This window comes from Balaenoptera musculus, chromosome 11 (assembly GCF_009873245.2).
Source record: "Balaenoptera musculus isolate JJ_BM4_2016_0621 chromosome 11, mBalMus1.pri.v3, whole genome shotgun sequence".
Classification (NCBI taxonomy): domain Eukaryota; kingdom Metazoa; phylum Chordata; class Mammalia; order Artiodactyla; family Balaenopteridae; genus Balaenoptera; species Balaenoptera musculus.
The window spans coordinates 59,146,469-59,172,738 of record NC_045795.1 but is presented as its reverse complement, the minus strand read 5'-3'; the positions used below and the strand labels follow the sequence as shown (position 1 = coordinate 59,172,738).

Genomic DNA, 26,270 nt, shown 5'->3' with positions numbered 1-26,270 from the left:
TCCTGGATTATACAGGTGGGCCCAATGTAAAATCAAACGTCCTTGACAAGAGGGCCAGAGTCAGAGAAGAAGATGTGACAACAAAAGCAGAGGTGAGAGAGAGAGAGAGGGGAGAGAGAGATTTGAAGATACTACACTGCCAGCTTCGAAGATGGAGGAAGGGGTCACAAGCCAAGGAATGCAGGCAGCTCTTAGAAGCTGGAAAAGCCAAAAAAACAAACAAACAAACAAACAGATTTTCTCCTTAGATCCTCTAAAAGAAACACAGGTAGGCTGACATCTTGCTTGTAGCCCCAAAGACCCATTCTGTACTTCTGACCTACAGAATTCTAAAATAATAAATCTGTGTTTTTTTAAGCCACTAAATTTGTGGTAATTTGTTATAGCAGCTATAGGAAACTAATACAGAATACAAGTCCATGTCAATGATAGACAGATACATACATAGATATGCTAATTCATATCAGTTAACTTCATTTAAAAAATAGGCTTACATTAAGTTCTAAACACTTCTTTATTAGAAAAAATTTTTCATATCTATGTAAACTTTTTAATATAACACAAAGATGTACTAATCCTAAGTATATAACTTAGTTAACTTTCACAATATGAACACACTCATATTACTAGCACCCAGATTAAAAAAAAAAAAAGGCACTTCCAGGACATTTTGGACAAAGCCCCCTTGTAAACACTTAACTGCCCCAAGGGTATCCACTAACCTGACTTGTAACTGATTAGTTTTCTCTGTTTTTAAACTTAATGCAAATGGATCATGTTATTTCGTATTTCTTATCTTTGTCACAGATTAACTTTGTAAGATTTATCCATGTTCTTAAGTGTAACTACAGATCATTCATTTTCACTGCTGTATAGTATTCTATTGTATGACCAAACCATAGTTTATTTATCCATTAGATTGTTGATTGGCATTTGGATAGTTTCCCATTTGGGGCTATGAGCATCCTCTATATGTATATGGGTGAACATATGCTTGCATTTCTACTGAATGTATATTTACAGGTGAAATTGCTGAGTCATAATATATTTATGTTTACTTTCAGTAGCTACTACCAAACAGGTTTCCAAAGGAATTGTATCAACTTATACTCCCACTAGAAGTTTCTGAGAGTTCCATTTGCTCTACATCCTCACCAACTCTTGGTACTAACTCAAAAATTTAGTTTCATTCAAGTTAAACTACTCACTGTTTATTAGCCTCCAGCTTTCAGTTTAAAAACTTACAAAAGGACAGGCTTTTCATTAAAAAAGGTATTATGGCTTAGCTTAAAGCCATGGCTTAAGCTTTTACGGCTTTTTTTTTAAGTTTAAACAGATTATATTTTAGGCAACTTATGTATATTACTGTTAGAAATTTATAATAAAGCATCATCTTTATTTTCCCCTTTGCTATTAATAACATTTTTTTTTGAAACCACCATGAATGGGAACAAATTCTCCATACAAACCAAATCATTATGGTATTTCTAACTGCTCTGCAAGCCACACTGATAATTTCCAACTCTGAGGCACTAAATGATCTAAACTATGGGAAAAAATGTGAGTTAAGTATTTGTGCTCAGCAAGAATTAAATGCATGTAACCACTTCCATATAACAAAGTACTGACCAGCACCCTTGAATATAGTTTGTGCTAACATTTCCAACAATGTGATACCCTTTGCGGTGCTGGATCTTCAATTTCATGTATTCCAGTCATGCTCAAGAAGAGGTAATTGGAGGATTTCCCATGAGTTACAGCATTAAAAAAATATTTTTTAGGAAGTCCATGAGTTACAATGATAGCTTTCCTATCATAACACAGGCTGTCCTTTCAATGATTATTATGGTAGCACTTCATGATTAGAAAGTAAACTAATTAAATGTCTAATTAAATATAAGTATAGACATTTGTAAATACTGGATCTTAACAAATTATCCATGGGGTTACTGCTCATTAAGGAAAAGAATCAATAAGCAACACTCAAGCAAGTAGTATCTCAATGGAAGACTGAGAAATCATTGCTAAGAAAGTGACCATAACAAACAGGCTTTCTGGCAATAGTGGATATGGTTATTTGGATTAATTCTCTCACTGAAAATTCACAATGAAAAACTGCCAGATAAAATATAAACAAACAAAATCTTAAAATATTTAAGACCTGCAAAGGCAGTGGGGGAGCTTTCCTACCAATTCCTGAATGAAAGCCTTAACTAGAGAGTTGAGAAGAACATATGAGCATGGAACTGATAGTGCTCTGGAGGCATTTACCAATACCACAAACACAAGGCTCCAACGGAGGCCAGTGGGACCAGAGAGACAGGGGTCTGAGTTCACGTCTGCCCAGCGTGTGGAGTTTTGGGAGTGTTCTACACGGAGCTAGGCACTTTGGGGCGGGTGTGGGGATGACACCCTCAGAGTTAGGAAAACCAGATCTAGTCACCAACCCCTCCACATAAATTCACACTCCTGGGAACTGCTGAGAAGGCTGCCCTGAGAAGTTATGCTCTCAGACCTACAGTCACAGGAATTTTCACACCGGGTACAAATGACCGTGGTCTGAGGTAGCCCTGACTGGCAGGGCCCCAACAAACATGAAGCCTCTTGGAGGGGGCAACATCCACACTAGGCTTGAGGGAATGCCCACAAACAGATTTCAAGTCCCATGACCAACGCGCAGTAAACGTTAACAAGGTGTGCAAGAAAACAAGACAAAGTGGGTACGAGCAACATATAACAGACACCACACCACAGTCTTCTGACACTGAAATTATGAGACAGTGTAAAATAACTACATCTAACAAATGTGAATAAACAAAGCACAAACTGAGAAATAACTATAAGGAACAGGAAATTATAAAAAGCAATACAGTAGATTGAATAAAACAGACAAGCAGAATTTCTAGTGACAACGTAACTCCTACACATGAAAAACAACCAAACTTTAAAACATTGTGGATGTATTTGGCACCAGACTGAACACAGAAGACAGAAACAGAGCAAACAAAATTAACCAGAATATAAACTGAGAGAGAAAAAGGTGAAATATACAGAAAGACAGTAAGAAGTATAGAAAATACAGTGAGAAAGTTTAATGTACACGGGATCCGAGCTGCTAAAAGGAGACAGAGCAGGGGAGAGAGAAGATAAGCAGAGATGAGGGTTGAGAATTTTGCAGAGTTGAAGAAAAAGGGACAATCCACAGATTCAAAAAGTACACAGAATCCTCAGCAGAATAAACAAAAAGAAGTTCATATTCAGTTATGACACAGTGAGTCTATAGAAACCAAAGGCCCTCCCCCCTCCACCCCAAAAAAAGTCTTAAAAGGAAACAAGGAACAGAGAGACAGATTATCTTCACAGGAAAAACCAACTATCAGTGAACTTCTCAATAGCAACAATCCAGAACATAAGATAATGAAACAGTATCTTCACAGTACTAAACAACAACAAAAATAACTGCCAACCTAGAATTCAACACTCAGAAAAAAAAATCTCCCTCAAGAAACAATGACTTTGGGACTTCCCCGGTGGTCCAGTGGTTAAGACCCCGTGCTCCCAATACAGGGGGCCCGGGTTCAATCCAGGGTCAGGGAACTAGGTCCCGCATGCTGCAGCTAAAAGGTCCTGTATACCTCAACTAAGACCCAATGCAGCCAAATAAAATAAATAAATATTTGGGGAAAAAAAAAAAAAAGAAACAATGACTTTATCAGACAAAGAGTTTGCCACCAGCTCACCCAAACCTAAGGAAAACTGTGAAGGATGAATGTCAGTCAGAAACAAGTGAACCCAGATGGAAGGAGTGAGAAGAAAGAAAGAAAGAAAAGCAAAAAAGTAGTAAATATGGGGGCAAAGGCAAATGAACATCATATTATAGTAGTAATAATGAGTATTCTTTTATCATTTCATAACAAAAGGGAGTTAAAAAGAGAGAGAAACAAGACAGACTTTAGAATATCAGGCAAAAGTTACATAAATATCATGAGAGGACTAAATGGAGTTGAGTAGGCTATGGCCTGTATTTTACTTAAAGAAAAGATCATTTCTTTTTAAGTTCAGCTTTTGCTACCAACCTTACATAGAGGGAAAAAAAATGCAGAAAAAAGTTAGCCAATAGAAAAGAAAGATAAAAAAGTAGAAGTGGGAAAAGAGAAAATATGTATGACAAAGCTTGAAAGAAGATGGTGGAATGAATCTAAATATACTAACAATTACAGTAAATGTAAATGGAGTATATGATCCAGGGAAAAGTCAAATTAGATTTTTTTAAATACTATATGATATTTACTCGACACAGATCTAAACATAAGGACAGAGAGATGTTGAAAGGAAAAGAATGAGAGATGTATCAGGAAGCAAGCAGGTATGATTATATTAAGCTGGGATGAAACAGACCTTAAGACAAAAACATTACTAGAAAATAAAGGTCACTTTACAATGAGAAAAAGGTCAATTTCATAAAATGACATAATAATTTTAAATTTTTATGTACCTAATAATATGGCTTCAAAATATATAAAACAAAAACTACAGAACTACACAAGAATAAACAAATTCATAATAGCCTTAAAGGAGATTTAGAAACACTTCTCTTAGTAATTTCTAGGACAAACAGACAAAAATTAATAAAGATAGAAAAGATTTGAACAAGATAACTAATAAATTTAACCTAATGGACATATAACTGAATACTGCACCTAAGAATTGCAAAATACCTATTCTTTCCAAACACATACAGAACATCTACCAAAAAATTTTGTAATGGACTATGAAGCAAGTCTTAATAAATTTCAATAGACTGAAATTAGAGTATTTCTCTAACTTCAACGCAATTAAATCAGGAATCAATTATTAAAAAAAACTAAAAAGTGCCCATATGTTTGAAAATGTATTTATCTTAATAACCCATGAATGAAAGCAAATATTTTAACTGAAAGATACCAAAAATGCTACATACCAACACTTGTGGAATGCAGCTAAAGCAGTATTTAGGAGACACGATCTTCAATGCATATGTTAGAAAGGAAGAAATATTTTAAAAAATCAACTATTTATCTCAAAAAGTTAGAAAAAGAATGCATAATAAATCCAAAGAAAGGAGAAAGGAAGGAAACAGAACAGAAATTAACAAAATTAGAACAAAATTAAGCAAACAGAACAGAAATTAATAAAATAGAAAAGAAACATATAGTATGTAGGAGATAAGCAAAACTGAACACTGGCTGGCTCTTTGATAAAGTTAGTAAAACTAAGAAACCTCGAGTTAGATTGTTCAAGAAAAGAAAAAGAAGGAATAACAGTAAATAGCAAATATTTTTAAAGGCTATATTATTAGATTACACAAATGCTAAGAAAAATTGGCAACAAAATACTATGAACTTCTTTATGCCAATAAATTTGAAAAACTACAGAAGAAAACCAAAATCTTAGAAAGACGTGGACAAGCACGTCATAAAAGATTATTCCCAAGTGGCCAGTAAACATTTGAAAAACCACTCAGCCTCATAAGTAGTCTTGACTATACAATTTAAAACTATGGTGAAACATCACTATACACCCATTCATTTAAAAGGCTGAAATAACAAGAATTGGGAAGAATGAGGACATGAGGTCCTGCAGTGCTGGTGTGAAAGTAAACTGGCACCACCTCTCTGGAAAACACAAAGTCACTTTCTAGACAAACTGAGTTTGCATATTTCCTATAACCACTAATTCCATTCCTATGTATGTACCCCAGAAATAATGCATGCTTATGTGGAGCAAAATACATAAGCAAGAATATCTATAGCAGTATTGTTTGTAAATGCCAAATACTAGACATAGCCTAACGTCTATCAACGATAAATAAGTAAAATGTGATATATTCATATACTCAGATTTCTACAATGGGACACTACACACTCATGAAGAATAAAAGCACAAAGATACTTAACAACATGGATGTTACAAACACTGAGCAAAAAAAACCAAGTCACAAATGAATACACACTGTATTGAAACAAAGAGCAAAAGCAGGCAAAACCAGCCTATATTGTTTAAGAATGCAGGCACAGGCCCACAAAGGAATGCACAGGTGTGATTACTATGAAAGTCAGGCTAGTGGTCCCCTCTCCAGGGAGGAAAGGATTTGTGATTGAGGGGACTTCAGGGCTCAGAATGGTAACATTCTGTTTTGTTTTTCTTTTTTAACTGGGTGGTGATTTCTTGAGCACTTGCTTTACAACTAGTCATCAAACTACACACACTTTAATACACTTTTCTGTATTTTATATTTTATAATAAATATATTGAAAACAACCATAAAGAGCTGGTAGACATTTCCTACCCTCAAAAAATAATTATCCCCTCTCTCTTGAGAATGTATCATTAAAGTCCTAAGCTGCCATGTAAGAAGTCGGGCCACCCTGAAGTCTCCCTGCTGGAGAGACCCACAGAGATGGAGAGAGATGCGTGCAGAGTCCCAGCTGGAGGCAGACATGTGAGGGAGTGACCTTAAGATGATTCCAGCCCCAGGCACCACTGACTGGTACCTCCTCAAAGACCCTGAGTGATAACTGCCTTGCTGACCTAAGTCAACCCCTAGAACCAGGAGAGAGAATACGAAAATGATTGCTGTGGTCCTCGTCTTACCTGGCTCCTTTTCTTGAGGGCTTTCTGCTGATGAGAACGTAGTCACAAAACTTTCCTCCCTCCTCTAAAGTCATCACTCAGCTCACCTAAGGATCACCCTAAGGCACAGGTTCTCAAATGGGGGCAATTTCGCTGCCCAGAAGACATCTGGCAATGTGTAGAGACCTTTTTGGTTGTTGCAACCGAGGGGGGCTGGACTGGGTGCTACCCTCATCTACTACGTATAGGCCAGGGATGCTGCTGAACATCCTACAATGCCCGGGACATCCCCCACAGCAAGGAACTGTCCATCGCCAAATGCCCACAGTCCAAGGTTGAGAAACTCTGTTCTGAGAGTCTTCGCTGTTGGTTACAACCAATAATCAGGCAAGCAGTAAGAAGGAGCATGCTGGGGGTAAGGTGTGGACCAGAAGGGAAAGAGAATAATGAGCAAAGAACCACCAAAAACAAGTCAACAAGGAAGGAAGGGATTTCTACTGACCGTAGAGCAATAGTCTTTCAATAAAACAGGATACTGTATCACTGCTTCAAAAGTCGACAGGGTGATCTTGATAAATTCTTCTGATGCCATCAGTCCTAGAAATACAGATAATTATTATAGATGTTTATTTACATGTCCAAAATCATAATATCAAAATACCTCAAGCAAAGATATAAAATGTCCCATGGTCTACTCACCTATGGCTCCATCTATGTTAGTTTCTCCTGAGTCTACTGATTTAATATGACTCTGTAAAAAATAAAAATGTTAATAAATAGAGATTTTCAAATAGCTCTGATATAAGAACCATGCACAGAAAAAACTGAATATATGATCCTATAGATGTTCACCATGAGTAACTCCAGGCAGTAGGAATCAAGTGATTTTTATCTTCTCATTATATTTTTCTACAGTTTCTAAATTTCATGTGATAAGTAGGCATTAATTTCTTTATCCAGAAGCAGAAAGATAATATTTTTAGAAAGTCTCTTGATGGAGTTAATGCACAAAAGTCATTAGAAATTTTTTTTAAAACTTGGATAATTCTACACTACACATGAATGGTAACTGCAAATAAATAATATTTATATGACAGTCCTTAAAAAAAATAGTAACATTTTGCCCAAAACTCTATCTATCATTCTTAATGAAATAACTCATGGAAGGCATTAAGTACTAAATACATATTATTAACACTATAATCATAGTTTTTAAACATGATCATATGAATAGTATATATACACTATAAACTATAATCATTTTTAAATATACAAATCACTACCAGTGAGACTAAATGTTAGAATAAAATCAATAGCAATATAAGCACAGAAAGGTCAACCTGCTAAAGTGAGGATAATCCACTTGACACATAAACCATTTCCAATCTGCCACACTTACTCACTCAGTACATTGGGACATTAGTGAGGATGGCACTAAATCAGGAGAAACAGTCATCTCAAAGGGAGGTCAAGCTTTAGCTACCCTGAGCATCAGTACTGCATCAAGATGCAGCAGTTAAAGGCCTGTCTTCAAAATCCACCACTGTTCTGAGACCCTCCTACATACTTTGTACCCCAACCCCAACTCCCTTAACTGTGCCCCACACACCATGCCCATGCCTCCCTGTGGGACGACCCCCAACAATGTTTCAGAGGCAGGCCTGAGCAGCTCAGCTGTGAACAACCTGGGGTGAACCTCCCAGACCCCAACTGAGTGCTCCGAACAGAAGGGGTGCTCCGTGAACACGATGTGAATGAAACCATCACTGCCCTGGCTAATAACAGGCAGAGCACCTGTGCTGGTGATACACAGAGACACTGCAACTGAGTGCCTGCCCCTAGCTCACAAAATAATACATATATCATATTTTAGATATGATAACAAATAGCAAATATAATATAAGATAGCCTTGGAATAAAAAATAATTAAGTCAGCAATTAGCCTGGAGTGGAAAATATCAATAGATCTTACTATAATCCAATGATTTTCTTAAAATTTTTGGTAAATATAAAAGACTATAGAGTGTCCTTGTCCCCACGGTGAGCCACAACCACCCCCCATATCTGCAAGAGACCCTCCAACACTAGCAGCATGTGGGATCTTAGTTCCCAGACCAGGGATCAAACCTGCAGCCCCTGTATTGGAAGCGTGGAGTCTTAACCACTGGACTGTCAAAAACATGAGATTTTTTCCCAATCTTTAATGTGAGAACTGCGTGGAGCTTCTGGAGGTAAACCCCACAAAGTGTGCCCTACCTTAGACTGAGCCCCCAGGAGTTTTTCACTCTCAAGCTAGTTCATGCTGACTCTCCAATAATTCACCATAATTACTAAAGTGTTCCTACCAGTTTATTATGAAACATAGAATCAGTTAGGAAACATATGAGTTTGTTTCCTTTAAAAAGTGAGCTAGAGATAGCCTCGTCCACCAGAGGGCAGACAGCAGAAACAAGAAGAACTACAATCCTGCAGCCTGTGGAATGAAAACCACATTCACAGAAAGACAGACAGGACGAAAAGGCAGAGGGCTACGTACCAGATGAAGGAACAAGAAAAAACCCCAGAAAAACAACTAAATGAAGTGGAGATAGGCAACCTTCCAGAAAAAGAATTCAGAATAATGATAGTGAAGATGATCCAGGACCTCGGAAAAAGAATGGAGGCAAAGATCGAAAAGATGCAAGAAATGTTTAACAAAGACCTAGAAGAATTAAAGAACAAACAAACAGAGATGACCAATACAATAACTGAAATGAAAACTACACTAGAAGGAATCAATAGCAGAATACCTGAGGCAGAAGAATGGATAAGTGACCTGGAAGACAGAATGGTGGAATTCACTGCTGCAGAACAGACTAAAGAAAAAAGAATGAAAAGAAATGAAGACAGCCTAAGAGACCTCTGGGACAACATTAAACACAAAAACATTCGCATTATAGGGGTCTCAGAGGGAGAAGAGAGAGAGAAAGGACCCAAGAAAATATCTGAAGAGATTACAGTTGAAAACTTCCCTAACATGGGAAAGGAAATAGCCATCAAAGTGCAGGGAGCACGCAGAGTCCCATACAGGATAAACCCAAGGAGAAACACGCCAAGACACATAGTAATCACACTGGCAAAAATTAAAGACAAAGAAAAATTACTGAAAGCAGCAAGGGAAAAACGACAAATAACATACAAGGGAACTCCCATAAGGTTAACAGCTGATTTCTCAGCAGAAACTCTACAAGCCAGAAGGGAGTGGCATGACATATTTAAAGTGATGAAAAGGAAGAACCTACAACCGAGATTACTCTACCCAGCAAGGATCTCATTCAGATTTGATGGAGAAATCAAAAGCTTTACAGACAAGCAAAAGCTAAGAGAATTCAGCACCACCAAACCAGCTCTACAACAAATGCTAAAGGAACTTCTCTAAGTGGGAAACACAAGAGAAGAAAACAAACCCAAAACAATTAAGAAAAGGTCATAGGAACATACATATTGATAATTACCTTAAATGTCAATGGATTAAATGCTCCAACCAAAAGACACAGACTCACTAAATGGATATAAAAACAAGACACATATATATGCTGGCTACAAGAGACCCACTTCAGACCTAGGGACACATACAGACTGAAAGTGAGGGGATGGAAAAAGATATTCCATGCAAATGGAAATCAAAAGAAAGCTGGAGTAGCAATACTCATATCAGATAAAATAGACCTTAAAATAAAGAATGTTACAAGAGACAAGGAAGGACACTACATAATGATCAAGGGATCAATCCAAGAAAAAGATATAAAAATTATAAATATATATGCACCCAACATAGGAGCACCTCAATACATAAGGCAACTGCTAACAGCTATAAAAGAGGAAATCGACAGTAACACAATCATAGTGGGGGACTTTAATACCTCACTTACACCAATGGACAGATCATCCAAAATGAAAGTAAACAAGGAAACAGAAGCTTTAAATGACACAATAGACCAGATAGATTTAATTGATATTTATAGGACATTCCATCCAAAAACAGCAGATTACACTTTCTTCACAAGTGCGCATGGAACATTCTCCAGGATAGATCACTTCTTGGGTCACAAGTCAAGCCTCAGTAAATTTACGAAAATTGAAATCATATCAAGCATCTTGTCTGACCAAAACACTATGAGATTAGAAATGAATTACAGGGAAATAAAGGTAAAAAACACAAACACATGGAGGCTAAACAATACGTTACTAAATAACCAAGAGGTCACTGAAGAAATCAAAGAGGAAATCAAAAAATACCTAGAGACAAATGACAATGAAAACACGACAATCCAAAACCTATGGGATGCAGCAAAAGCAGTTCTAACAGGGAAGTTTATAGCTATGCAAGCCTACCTCAAGAAACAAGAAAAATCTCAAATAAACAATCTAATCTTACACCTAAAGGAACTAGAGAAAGAAGAACAAACAAAACCCAAACGTAGCAGAAGGAAAGAAACCATAAAGATCAGAGCAGAAATAAATGAAATAGAAACAAAGAAAACAACAGAAAAGATCAATAAAACTAAAAGTTGGTTCTTTGAGAAGATAAACAAAATTGATAAACCATTAGCCAGACTCATCAAGAAAAAGAGGGAGAGGACTCAAATCAATAAAATTAGAAACGAAAAAGGAGAAGTTACAACAGACACAGCAGAAATACAAAGCATCCTAAGAGACTACTACAAGCAACTCTATGCCAATAAAATGGACAACCTGGAAGAAATGGACAAATGTGTAGAAAGGTATAACCTTGCAAGACTGAACCAGGAAGAAACAGAAAATATGAACAGACCAGTCACAAGCAATGAAATTGAAACTGTGATTAAAAATCTTCCAACAAACAAAAGCCCAGGACCAGATGGCTTCACAGGTGAATTCTATCAAACATTTAGAGAAGAGCTAACACCCATCCTTCTCAAACTCTTCCAAAAAATTGCAGAGGAAGGAACACTCCCAAACTCATCCTATGAGACCACCATCACCCTGATACCAAACCCAGACAAAGATACTACAAAAAAAAGAAAATTACAGACCAATATCTCTCATGAACATAGATGCAAAAATCCTCAACAAAATACTAGCAAACAGAATCCAACAACACATTAAAAGGATCATACACTATGATCAAGTGGGATTTATCCCAGGGATGCAAGGATTCTTCAATATACGCAAATCAATCAATGTGACACACCATATTAACAAATTGAAAAATAAAATCCATATGATCATCTCAATAGATGTAGAAAAAGTTTTTGACAAAATTCAACACCCACTTATGATAAAAACTCTCCAGGAAGTGGGCATAGAGGGAACCTACCTCAAAATAATAAAGGTCATATATGAGAAACCCACAGCAAACATGATTCTCAATGGTGAAAAACTGAAAGCATTTCCTCTAAGATCAGGAACAAGATAAGGATGTCCACTCTCACCACTATTATTCAACAGAGTTTTGGAAGTCCTAGCCATGGCAATCAGAGAAGAAAAAGAAATAAAAGGAATACAAATTGGAAAAGAAGAAGTAAAACTGTCACTGTTTGCAGATGACATGATACTATACATAGAGAATCCTAAAGATGCCACCAGAAAACTACTAGAGCTAATCAATGAATTTGGTAAAGTTGCAGGATACAAAATTAATGCATAGAAATCTCTTGCATTCCTACACACTAATGATGAAAAATCTGAAAGAGAAATTAAGGAAACACTCCCATTTACCACTGCAACAAAAAGAATAAAATACCTAGGAATAAACCTACCTAGGGAGACAAAAGACCTGTATGCAGAAAACTATAAGACACTGATGAAAGAAATTAAAGATGATACAGACAGATGGAGAGATATACCACGTTCTTAGATTGGAAGAATCAATATTGTGAAAATGTCTCTACTACCAAAAGCAATCTACAGATTCAATGCAATCCCTATCAAACTACCACTGGCATTTTTCACAGAACTAGAACAAAAAATTTCACAATTTGTATGGAAACACAAAAGACCCCGAATAGCCAAAGCAATCTTGAGAACGAAAAATGGAGCTGGTGGAATCAGGCTCCCTGACTTCAGACTATACTACAAAGCTACAGTAATCAAGACAGTATGGTACTGGCACAAAAACAGAAACATAGATAAATGGAACAGGATAGAAAGCCCAGAGATAAACCCATGCACATATGGTCACCTTATCTTTGATAAAGGAGGCAAGCATATACAGTGGAGAAAAGACAGCCTCTTCAATAAGGGGTGCTGGGAAAACTGGACAGCTACATGTAAAAAGTATGAAATTAGAACACTCCCTAACACCATACACAAAAATAAACTCAAAATGGATTAAAGACCTAAATGTAAGGCCAGACACTATCAAACTCCTAGAGGAAAACATAGGCAGAACACTGTATGACATAAATCACAGCAAGATCCTTTTTGACCCAGCTCCTAGAGAAATGGAAATAAAAACAAAAATAAACACATGGGACCTAATGAAACTTAAAGGCTTTTGCACAGCAAAGGAAACCATAAACAAGACAAAAAGACAACCCTCAGAATGGGAGAAAATATTTGCAAACAAATCAGTGGACAAAGGATTAATGTCCAAAATATATAAACAGCTCGTGCAGCTCAATATTAAAAAAACAAACAACCCAATCCAAAAATGGGCAGAAGACCTAAATAGACATTTCTCCAAAGAAGACATATAGATGGCCAAGAAGCCCATGAAAAGCTGCTCAACATCACTAATTATTAGAGAAATGCAAATCAAAACTACAATGAGGGGGCTTCCCTGGTGGCGCAGTGGTTGAGAATCTGCCTGCCAATGCAGGGGATACAGGTTCCAGCCCTGGTCTGGGAAGATCCCACATGCCACGGAGCAACTAGGCCCGTGAGCCACAATTACTGAGCCTGCGCGTCTGGAGCCTGTGCTCCGCAACAAGAGAGGCCGCAATAACGAAAGGCCTGCGCACCGCGATGAAGAGTGGCCCCCACTTGCCGCAACTAGAGAAAGCCCTCGCACAGAAACGAAGACCCAACACAGCCATAAATAAATAAATAAATAAATAAAAATTGTATAACTTAAAAAAAAAAAAAACTACAATGAGGTATCACCTCACACCAGTTAGAATGGGCATCATCAGAAAATCGACAAACAACAAATGCTGGAGAGGGTGTGGAGAAAAGAGAACCCTCTTGCACTGGTGTTTGGAATGTAAATTGATACAGCCACTATGGAGAACAGTATGGAGGTTCCTTAAATAACTAAAAATAGAATTACCATGTGATCCAGCAATCCCATTACTGGGCATATACCCAGAGAAAACCGTAATTCAAAAAGACACATGCACCCCAATGTTCATTGCAGCACTATTTACAATAGCCAGGTCATGGAAGCAACCTAAATGCCCATTGACAGATGAATGGATAAAGAAGATGTGGTACATATATACAATGGAATATTACTCAGCCATAAAAAGGAATGAAATTGGGTCATTTGTTGAGATGTCAATGGATCTAGAGACTATCATATGGAGTGAAGTCAGTCAGAAAGAGAAAAACAAATATCGTATATTAACGAATGTATGTGGAACCTAGAAAAAAAAATTGGGCATTTGGGATTGACATGTATACACTGATGTGTATAAAAGTTATGACTAATAAGAACCTGCTGTATAAAAAAATAAAATTCAAAAAAAAAGACTATATATAACATACACAAAAGCAGATATATAGATAAATTTTATGTTATAAAGAATAAAGACTCTTAAACCCACCATTCGAGTTAAGAACTAAGATATTGCCAATTCTTTGCATGAGCTTCCCACATCCCACCTGCCTGTTATTCCTCCAGAGATAACCACTGTCATGAATTTATCATTTCCTCAGCATTTCTTAATAGTTTTACCACATATACGTGTGTCTCTAAATACTATATTCTTTGTTTCAGTATTTTTAAACTTTACTGAAATGATATCAAACTGTATACAGTTCATACAGATGGGACAGTATGTAGCCATTAAAATGTGAAAAAAAAATTTAAGATACGGGAAAATAGTTATGATACAACGTTAAATGGAAAAAAGAATACAAATCTATATATACACAACATAGTTTCAACTACATGTATTGGTATAAATCATATACATATCTTATACATACATAGATTTCTATGCACAAATGCATATACATGAATTGAAAACACTAAGTAAACAACAATATGTTAACAATGGTTGTTAACCATTGATAGTTATAGGTGATTTTTTTCTTCCAATATCTCTATAATTTTCTACATTTTCTTTAATAAGCATATATTTTATACATGCTTGAATTCTTTTTTTCAGTCTATCACTAAAACAAAAAAGACTAACAACAAAATAACATAATAAATAATAAAAAGAGGCACTGCAAGCTTTTCATAATAATTTGGCTGAAATAATTTCATAAAATTTCAACATGGGCACATAACTTTTGCTGAATAAATATGGATTTGATGTTGAAAAGAGTTCATAAAAAGATCTTTTGACTTCAATAAATCTACTTAAATGTCTATAGCTTACTTAAGTAAAGAAAGAAGAGGGAGAACAGTGTTTATAGTATGATCTTTCTATATAATTTTTTAAAGAATATATAGATAATATACAAACATAGATGTGAACAAAAATTTTCGAGGAAGAAATCACAGGAACCACTCGCAGAGGCTCCCTTTGGGGAGGACTACTGGCCCAGGAGGTAAGCTTTCACTATTCATTTTCTGCTTTTCTGCACTGTTGGAATTTTCTAGCTATGCACATGCATTAATTTTTTTCCTGTTTTAACAGCGACAAGGGTTTTCTAGATGGTGAAACTATAGGGTTCTTTCAATTTATTTTCTTCCTTATACTTCCCCAGTTTAATTTTTTAAAAAATCCCTAATGAATGTTTCATTGATTTACCAATTTAAATCTCTTTGGATCTATTTCTTCTTCTTCATTCTCAGTGTAATAGGAATTAATCAGGTGAGAGTGAGGACAGGGCAGGAGGCATTGCAGATTCAAGGAGAGGAGGGAACGTATGAACAGTCATCTAGGTGAGCGCGAAGGTGTATAAATTAGGAAAAGGCACTAGATGTCCCAGTCTGCAGAGAGGGCTTGTTTGAGATGAGCAGTCATGAATTTAAAGTGAGACCAGCTATTTTCGTCGTGTTTTCCTCTAGCCACATTTAGTCACTCAAAGCAGGGGTGGGGTAGGTAGAGAATTAAACTGAACGAGGACTTGGGTTTGCCAGAGGAGGACAACGGAGGAAGAGACAAGAAAGGGATTACGGGTGTGTGTGGCAGGGACAGGGGTTGAACCAGGGTCTCTAAGCGGAGTAAAGTGAAAAGTCACTGGGCCCAGGGAGGGCAGGATGGTGAGTGCAAAGTGGTAAAAGGCCAATTTAAGTCTCAGAGGAATTAAAAGGCTGCTGGATATGGGGAGCAGGGCTAGAGAGCTGAAAATTAGGTGTGGGAGCCAGAGAGCAGTGCCGCTGAATATAAGGCCATGGGCGGAGGGAGCTGAGGGTGGGAAAGACAAGCTCATGGGGAGAGAGGTGGTCGAGGAGCTGAGAGGCTGAGGTGTTGGAAGGATCCTCCCCAGGGATACCCGATTCTCTAAGAATGACAGTGAGCCCAGTGCTAAAAGACTCTGAGCGAGAAGCAATGACCCAGAAAAATCTGTAGATGACCACAGTACATGGGGCATCTTCTAAGGGTGTGAGCTTCAAAGCTGGGAGTTTAGCAGGGGAACAAATAGGATGGGCACTTACTGTGGGGCAGAAAAATGGCCCTATCTAGAGAGAAAAAGGGAAAGCTGTGCCTCCAGGGCAGACCAGTGCCCTGCATTACTATTCAGTACTTCAGAGAAGCTGAGAATAAGCTCTCAAAGCAAGGTGGGTATATCAATTCAGGGTCTGTATTTAAAAAAAAAAAAAAAAAAGAAAAGAAAAGAAAAAAGGAAAAGAAAGGAAAAAAACCTTACAACAAGAACATTCGTGTGGCAATGAATAAGTATATAGTGAGCAGAAACTAACACACCATTGTAAAGCAATTATACTCCAATAAAGATGTTTTAAAAAAATAATTATATAGTATATTTTTAAAAATACAAGAGTACACTCACTCTCTCTGCTTTATCTGCTACAAGTGAAGTCACAATCTATCAACAAAACAACATTCACTTAAAATAAAAATCTGCAGGGAATTCCCTGGCAGTCCAGTGGTTAGGACCCAGAGCTTCCACTGCAGGGGGCACGGGTTCAATCCCTGGTCAGGGAACTAAGATCCCACAAGCTGCACAGTGCAGCCAAAAAAATAAAGTTAAATAAATAAAAATCTGCAGAGGGCAGGAGTATGTCTTTTAATAATCATCCCAACGCCCAGGATAAGTGAAGATTTATCAATGACAGAGATTGTAATCATATTCTTATGTGAAAAATCACAATAATTTTATCATTTCTTTCATTTGAAAATTTGAATTTTGATGTCTTTTTGTAGAAAACTATAACCACCACACAACCACTGTACTTTTATAAACTGATGAGGCCAGAACTTAAGAACAAAGTCCTCTTCCTCAGCTCATTAATCAAGAGCACTTTCAGAAGGACACAAGAAACACAGTGAACATCAGGATAATACACATCATGAGTTCTCAAACAGATTTCCTTCATGTCATTATTTCCTGTTTCTCAGCCCAATTCAACAGAGGCTCGAAAGAACTATGGAGAAATTAACCGCGGAACTTCTTCGTAGCACTTCCCTAGATGCTTCACTGCTAAAAGTGTCCCTAGGGGTACTTTTTTTTTTTTTTACTGGAGAGGGAGGCAGATACAATGGCACATTGCTTCTGCCAATAAGAAGTGAAAATAGAAATTATCAGCTATGTAGTCCTCTTTGGCCTGGACCCTTTGAAAGCTTAATAATGGTTTAAAAGTGCCCTGTTAAATTGCTTCCAAACATTTGCCTCTTTAAAACATAAGGAGACCAAAACTTCATTTTACTTGGGGAAGAAGAAGTGTTTACAAAAAGTTAATTCCTCTACTCATGTCTCCATATAAGAAGTACCCTGAATTTTTCTACCAAAAAGATAAAAGATGTCTATAGGTTAACAGGCAAACCATGTCTGGTGCCAGTAGGAAAACTGAAGCCAATGGGAAGCACAATTCCAATGCCCCCTCCAGCCTGTGCCTTCAGGACCCTTCTAATGAGGGGAGATCATACCAACCCTGACTGCTGTCCCCACACCACCTGAGGCAGGCCAGCAGTTCCTGGAGAGCTCCTTCAGCAGAAGTCCAAGTATACAGCTACTAAAGGTGGACCAAGCTTGAATACCTCAAATTGAGGTGTATTTTTTAAATATAAAAGGACAATGGGCCTGCCATAATACAGTAGCTACTCAACCAGACATATTTTGAGAAACACTAAAACTAATATTTACCTGCAGGTAGAACAATAGGGCTTTCACAACACAGTGCTAAGGGTATACACATGAATGGTCTGGTCCCTCAGGCCACCAGAACAGCAGAAGCACTGTGCCCTGGCCAGTTCCACAAAGCCATTCTGCACACTGGCCTACAAACATTTATAGTTGTGCAGCCTTCCCACCACCCCCCCAAAACAAACAAACAAACAAACCCAAAACCTCTCAAACAACTTCAGGAAAGCCTTTCCTATGCAAAATGTAAAGTAATTCTTTTAAAGCAGAAAACTCAAGAGGCTTTACTGTGCAAATCTGCACCATGAACTTCTAAGGGGCTGTAGGCTGCCGGGGAGTTGCCTATGCCTCCGGCACCAGAGGGGCACTGTGACTTCAACAATATTTGTGGCATCTTCTGAGTAGACTGTGAATCAACTCACAGAAGCAACATCTAACTCTCAACGGTTCATCATAACATACACTAGAGCTGGGTGGGTAACTAAATCCAGGTCCTTGATTTTAGCCAATACTACTGTCCCTGGACTAGTGTCTCATCAGTGCCATCAACGCCGAGTAAAGAAAGATGAACACACTGCTAAGGCCAAATAACAGATGAGGTAAGAAAAACAACAAAAGATTTCTGGGACTGGCCATGACTCAAACCAGGAAAATGGTCCCAAGAGAGCCAAAAGACCTTTTTCATTATGTGTATAAACTCCCAGTACTTGAGCGACATTATCAGGGAAAAGACTGCTAAAGAATTTTCAGTAGCACAATTACCTTTGAACTAGGCAAGTTATTTTGCATCCCCTGAAAGTGCTTTTGTTAAGAAAACCCATACAGAGCCCTACAGAACACCCCCAACCTTCAAAGGGTACACCCACTCCTGGGAGAAGAAGATGAGGAGGCCCTTTCTCAGTGGAAGCCGATGAATTACATGGAGCAGATGAGGTCTCCCTAAGAGACATATCTGTAATTCCTGAAAGTCCACAAAGACTTTTATGTTGGAGACACTTGGTAGTTCCTTGAAAACCTAAACTGTACTCAGTTAATGTAGGCAGAGAAAAGTACTACACATGAGAAAAAATAAGAGAATGAACACAATTATATCTGTCCCAAACAATCACTGTGCCAAAATATTCCAAGGTGGGCTACAAGGGCAAAATTACTATTTTCAGGCATCAATATGTTAGTGCAATGGAGTTACAAATATAGAATTATAGTTCTGCTAAAAATGATGCCCACATTGTCCTTTAAAATGATTAAAAAGCAAATTAAAGGAGGTGGCAGACAAAATTCTAATAATTTTCAAATTCATGAATGTGCTACGAAAATTATGTGCTTTGTAGAATTCGGACTCAAGGATGATAACACTTTGAAAATGAGTACAAAAGGACCCGCACTGCACTGACTAAACACACTGCTTACAAAAATCAGTGACCTCTCTACTCAACATTCATACTTCAAAACATCATACTTCACCGTATGATGACTCTTCTAGGAAACTATATTCTCACTTGTGGGTGGCAATCATTTTTTTTTTTATTCCAAACAAGCAGTAAAATTGAGATGTTTACTTCATTTTAACTAGATACCTATATGACATGACATTTTGAAAATCTCCGTTCACTGTTTATTATTAATATCAAAGTAAGACCAAAGATGCTGTGTGACCAATGTCTTAGTTTTCCCTTTGTACAGCTCCCCATTTTATCAACAGTACATACTGTAACTATTCCAGGCAAGGGAAGAAGATAACATAATTCACGAGCCACAACTTGAACAAAGAGACTATTTTTTGTGAGCAAAAATCAAAGTGAAAGATAATATGATGATTTGTTTTTCATTGTTACTCATCTCATCAAAATTAAAGGCAAGGTTAGATTGAGCTCAAAAATAAAAAAATTGAGCTCAAGTTAGAGAAATACCATCACAAAAAGAGACACTGCACAAAACTCAACAATGTTAGCCAAAGTAAATGATACTATATTCCCAGAATTCCATTTTTTATATATGTATAAATCTGTTCTCTTTCAGATTCTTTTCCATTATAGGTTATTTTAAGATACTAAATACAGTTCCCTGTGCTATACAGTAGGCCCTTTCTGGTTATCTATTTTCTAAATATTAGTGTGTATATGTTAATCCCAAACTCCTGATTTATCCCTCCCCTACCTTCCCCTTTGGTAACTATAAATTTGTTTTCTATGTCTGTGATTCTGTTTCTGTTTTGTAAATAAGTTCATTTGTATCATTTTTTTTAGATTCCACATATATGCAGTATCATATGATATTTGTCTGTCTGACTGACTTTGCTTAATATGATAATCTCTCTAGGTCCACCCCTGTTGCTGCAAATGGCATTATTTCATTCTTTTTTATGGCTGAGTAATACTCCATTGTATGTATGTACCACATCTTCTTTATCCATTCTTCTGTCCATGGACATTTAGGTTGTTTCTATGTCCTGGTTGTTGTAAACAGTGGTGCTATAAACGTAGGGGTGCACATATCAAAGTGTATCAAAGTGCACACTTTAAATATAAATATATAAAAATTTTTTAATTTATTATTTTAAATTTTTTCATGATGTTTAATATCAAAATCTATGAAAATGTTTTCTATGGACTTATTTACGCTATTTGGGTCTGTCTCTGAACAAAGTGCATTATCAGGAGAGAATGTATTTTTCCTCCAAATGTCAAATTTTCTTACAGTCAACAGATAAAAATATAAAAAGGTCACTTCCCTAGAGACAAATAAATACCACTAAGATTTTTAAATTACCTCATTTTGACACCAAATCCCACAAACAGTAGAGACAGCCACATTTTTATTAGGAACGTGAAGAATTCAGCATTACTCACAAGAATAGTTCCGTAACTGAAAAGGAACTCTTCTGTTACAACTTGAGGTCGAAATACCTGTGTGATGAAAGTTTCCACAGATTAAATCCTGAAAGCCATGTACAAAAGAAAAATGAAAATGTTTTGTCTGAGTTGATGTTTCTCAGCTCCAGTTTACAAAGAAGGGAGTGACATTTATATACATTTTTTCCAAACAGGATGATACCTGAGACATTACGAGGTGAAGCACTATAGGCATGAGGGGGAGACACATCTTCAGCTGCTTCGCTTGAACTGTGGATGGGTGTTTACGACCAGAAACGTTCGCCAAGGCGTTCAGAATGTCACCTGCGAAGCACACCCCAGAGCACACGTGAGGTTAGAGACCACAGATACGTAAGGACCACTGGTTGTGGGTTGAACACTAATGGGATTGCTGAGTGAAGCAATTAATCTCCAAATAAAAGAGGTGGGTAGAAGCTGCATTGTTTTATTCACAACTCTTGACATTACAACAGAAAGTTGTGGCCTCTGGGGTCAGGATGGATATAAAATTGATCTCTCACCTAGAAATTTAAAATAGAAATGATTTTTTTTTTTGCACTTTCCGAATTTCAACCATGAGCACTCATTACTTTTGTAAACAGAAAGAAGTTATTAAAAAATTACAAGTGAACAGATTATAGATCAGAATTTTTTAATAATAGAACAGGATGGTAGTAATAAGATATCAATTCCTAATACTGCTCATTGGATGGCAAGTCCAATAATAAATAAAACTTGTTTGTTGGATACCTAAATACCTCATCTCCTGAGATAGGACGAGTCAGGTAATAAGAAACTCAACTACCAATTGACCAGCTCATGGCCTTTGGTTTGCAGATTTTAAAAAGGTTACAATCCAAATAAATTTTGAAATGCTCTATTTTCAGTCATTAACAGGCAAAAATCTCCCACAGTATTAGTAAGGAGCAAAAAGTTACTGTCAAATCAGCCATGAAGATATTTTCATTACTTTGATTTAATATTCTGAATTTCTGCGTCTAAATAGCTTTTACCATAACGGGTTGGGTCAAATTTAACATTTTAAACATTTCTGGTTTATAGCTACATCTTCTGGAAAAGCATGGAATGAGATTTAAACTAAACGTACGCATTCCTTAGATTATTTTCATGTCTGTAAATAACAGTGGAATAACCAATTTTGTTAGCTGTAATAGACATCCTTTGCAAATCATTATTACTTTCATCTTTTTTTCAGACCAAAGAAATTTTCAAACTTTGAACTTTAATATCAAAATTCTTTAATATTAAATGTTAATGCCTACACATTTAAAATTTTTTTAACAAAAAATAAATTTGTGGCTATAACCTGAAGGAAAAAGCTTTTCTTCAGAATTATGCAGAGAGAAATCTTGAGAAAAGTTACCTAAAATGATAGCCTAAGTCCAATTTTAACCAATTAAAATGCTTTCCTTCTATTTTCCAAAACTGCTAGATGACACTCAATGTAACTGTTAGCCTGCTCATTGCCTCATTCATGTCACTGATACAAAATAATTATGAAAACAGATAAGGCACATTTTGAAACTACACATTCAAGAAAAAGTGTCATTGCACTTGCCTGCAAAACACAGACTGGCAAGAACAAAAAAAGAAATGATGCCGAAATGCCAAGTCGCAGAAAGGTAAGCAGCAAGGGGCCTGAGGACGAGACTCCAATTTACCCAGGATTCGCGGCAGTTCCTGCACGATGTGACAGATGAGCAGGTCCAGGCATTTGGACAGGTACTCACTGCCGCTTTGCTGTTCCTTGCCTGGAGTGGTCTTTCTGCTGTCTCTCTCGATGTACATCACCAGTCTACACACAGCAAAATGCAAAAGATTACCTCTCATGATAAAACAGTTGATAGCACCTGCCCAAACATGCCACCAAGCCAAGTGTTTCCAGGGGGCACAGTCCCCATCTTGTTGACATTTAGATTTGGAGCAACTTGTCAAGCACAGTCTATTTTTGCCTTAGAAAAATCGAAACATTTATGCAGAGAGAAAATAAGGCAACTTTGAATCTCTCTGACAATGTATTACAAAACAATGCCCTGACTTCCTTTGCCTCTGGCCCATGAAAGGAAACCACATTCTTCAGATGACAGATGAAAGGCAAACAAAAGTGTCTGGAGAGAAGAGGGCTTTGGTGTTTTGAAGATTCAGAGTAGAACCACAAGTTGTCTGCACTTGTGTTGGTCATCAGTCTTAAACTTGCTCTGAACCCCAGGCAAGTCACATAAATTCCAGTTCTTTCACTAAACTGTGTATATAAATCCAAAGAAAAAGTTTCATTTCAGCACTGGGTGATATAGATAGCAGACACTATCTGAACATCTGGATTTCACATGCCCATTTGTCCACTGGTTTTATGAAATCTGTCTCAATAAACTTATTTCTTCTTCAAACAATTGGCATTTATTAAATATCAATCTCTGAACCAACTGCCTCCAATCCAGAACTAGGGGACATACTGAATCATCAGTCTGGTTACTTAGGGTATTGTTGAAAAGTTTTAGGCCCACGTTTCCTTCCCTTTGCTGGACCCACTCCCCAAGTTCCTAGTCCCCGAAACTCTCTAAAAGGCAATGAGTCCCCTGACTTCAAAGGCCCCTTTACAGCAATCTCCCTTGCTGGACTCCCTTGCCATTATCCATCTCTCCAGCTCTGTTGCAATCACTCATCCCATCCAACTTCTACTTCTCAGAACTTCCAAAAACTTCCACTATAAACCGGAAAGGGGTGGTTCTGGACACAATACACATACGTAACGTACACTGAAATCTTAACACTTAGCATTTACGTGGTTCTCCTAGTAGATTTATGCATCCTCTTGCCTTCCTGCTTATTATTATTTGGAGCCCTATTAGTAAACACCTGGGAATGAAACCAAATCAGAAGTTTGGTTAGTTGACACCTGTTCCATCAGCCCAGCTAAGGAGCGGGACCAGAAAATACCATCTTCCTTTTTGGTTCCCCAAGATGGGTCGCGATATCTCCCTGCCCAGTCTCGCCATCTGCTGAACAGCTTTTCCAACATTAAAGATTCCGGCATTTAACTGCATCCCCTCCAAGCTAAGTATTACAAACATGCCCTCTGACCATAATCTGCTCTTATTCCTACTTGCACGATCTTCCACTGTGACAGTTCTTCAGCCTGCTGGGAACTTCCACTAATTGAATCCATGACATCTTCTCCCAATCCATCAGCACTTCTTCACTTACACTCTTGCCCTCTTTCTTTTCTTTGCACCCATGCAGCCAAATGATTTGGATGAATCCAATGATCTATATACTTTCTGTACATCTGCAGAGAGGCGGCTCAAGTTAAACATGGGGCAGATTCACTCCACTGTAAATGCATGTCACCAATACTCAGTGGCACTGAATAGCACCAGCGACCCAACTACATTTCACTGGTCGACTTATTCCCAGTCTATCTTCAAATTTTTCTTCTCTTTAAACCCTGAAATTTCCATCTTCTCATGAGACTCTCATTGAGTGCTTTTGCCTCCTACTGTACAGAGAAAATAGAGAGCATCACGAAAAAAACTCTTCTTCCTAATTCTCAGTTGACTGTGCGTCTTATCCTAGGCTCCTTTCCTCCCATCACAACTGCAGACCTCTCTCTCCTTCCAACTGTGCTTTGGATCACATTCCCTTCCACTTTCTCAGAACCTTAAAACTGCCAATTACTCGTTTTCTACTTTTATATATTCACTCTCTCCCATTTAACAAAACGCTTTTCACATCCTTCTACCAACTGCCCCATTGCCTCTCTCCTCCCTTTCTCGGTAAAACCTCTTAAAAGAGAAATCTACACCTTGTATCTCCATTGTTCCTCCTAACTTCCTCAACCCACCACAATCTGCTCTCACTCCCATCACTTGCTCTGAGGTCACCAACAACCTCCATGACATCAAAGCCAACGGACACCTGTCTGCCTTCACCTGTCTGAACAATTCAGCAGCGTTCAATACAGTTGCCACTCCTGCTCCTCTATACATCATGACAGCATACAGTTCTAGTTTCCTTCTCTGGTTTCTTTAGTTGTTCCTTCTCTGTGTCTTTTGTTGGTTCATGCTCCTAAATGCTCAAATCTATCAAAACTCAGTTCTGGGTCCACTACTCTTTTCTTTCTACCCATCTCATGCAGGTCATCTCATCCCCACCCATGATTTAATTTACCACCTATCTACACAGACATTTTCCAATCACCTATGTACAGCCCAAACCTGGTGTCTCAAGCTACAGACCTGTACATTCAACTGCTGACTTGACTTGACATCTGCTTTTGCTTGTCTCAAAGGCATTCCTAACACTACATATCCCAAAAAACCACCATTATCATCCCAACAAAACTGGTTGTCTTTCAGAATGTAATATTCCACCATACAGCATCACTCTCTACCAGCTAGACACCCAGGAGTCATCCTTTTCACCTCCCTTTCTCTCACTTCCCACACCAAGTCAATCATTAAATACTCCTTAAACCATTACACTTTTCCACTCCTCACCAAATGCAAGCTTCCAAACTCCCTTCTCCTTCTTCTACGACCAGAGCCTCCCAGCTGGCCTACCTGCTTCTACTCTGTCTAACCCTTACACACCTTACATCTAAACTGATCTTGTCCACCACCTTGCTCCTGTGTTTAAAACCCTTCAGTGGAACCCCACTCTTCTTAACATGGGAGTTCTTAACACTCCTTATCATAACTTACAACGCCCTCAACTATCTCTCCAGCTTCCACTTGCTTTCTCTCCCCCGCAGTCATACTGTTCTTCTTGCAGTCCCTCAAACTCAATACCTCCCCCAGCAACAAGGTACTGCCTCTCTGCCTGCATGGCTTTTCTCTCCGCTCCTTGCCAGTGAACTCTTATACATATTTCATAATTCACTGTTTTCACTGACTTCTTAAATTAAATCTATGACATTGTCTCATAGCATTAAGGCCCTTACCCAACTGCAATTTCTTAATATATTTTTTATTATCTGATAATGTTTGTCATTCCAGTAAATTTAAAAATAGCCAAGGGCAAGGACTGTATCTGATTTTTCTCACCACAACATCATTGCACTTATGGGCATAGTTCCTGACACAAAATAAGGGCTCAATAAACATCAGCTGAATAGATACATATGGCTGTTGAGATTGCTGTAAGACTTTACCTAGTTCTCTACATCAATTCCTTGGTCCTTATTTTCCCCAAGGCCTTTTTCTTAATTCTACTGTTTGATTATACTGCTGGATCACATAAGAAGTAAAAAAATCTTCTGCTTAGGAAAAGATACCATGAGCAAAACCAAGAGACAAATAAATTGGG

The 26,270-nt window shown here is 37.6% G+C and overlaps 1 protein-coding gene across 6 annotated transcripts in view; it reads right to left on the bottom strand.

Annotated features, from left to right (window-relative positions):
- The window catches only part of ULK4 (unc-51 like kinase 4), a 541,913-nt gene that overhangs the window by 350,061 nt on the left and 165,582 nt on the right, over window positions 1–26,270 (bottom strand). For all 6 annotated transcript variants that reach the window (XM_036870501.1, XM_036870500.1, XM_036870504.1 and 3 more), the window contains 5 exons: window positions 22,628–22,761; window positions 21,127–21,248; window positions 20,922–20,978; window positions 7,312–7,363; window positions 7,115–7,209 (listed from right to left, as the gene is read on the bottom strand). In XM_036870501.1, coding sequence (XP_036726396.1) covers window positions 7,115–7,209; window positions 7,312–7,363; window positions 20,922–20,978; window positions 21,127–21,248; window positions 22,628–22,761 — 460 coding nt within the window. The remainder of the gene's footprint in view (window positions 1–7,114; window positions 7,210–7,311; window positions 7,364–20,921; window positions 20,979–21,126; window positions 21,249–22,627; window positions 22,762–26,270) is intronic.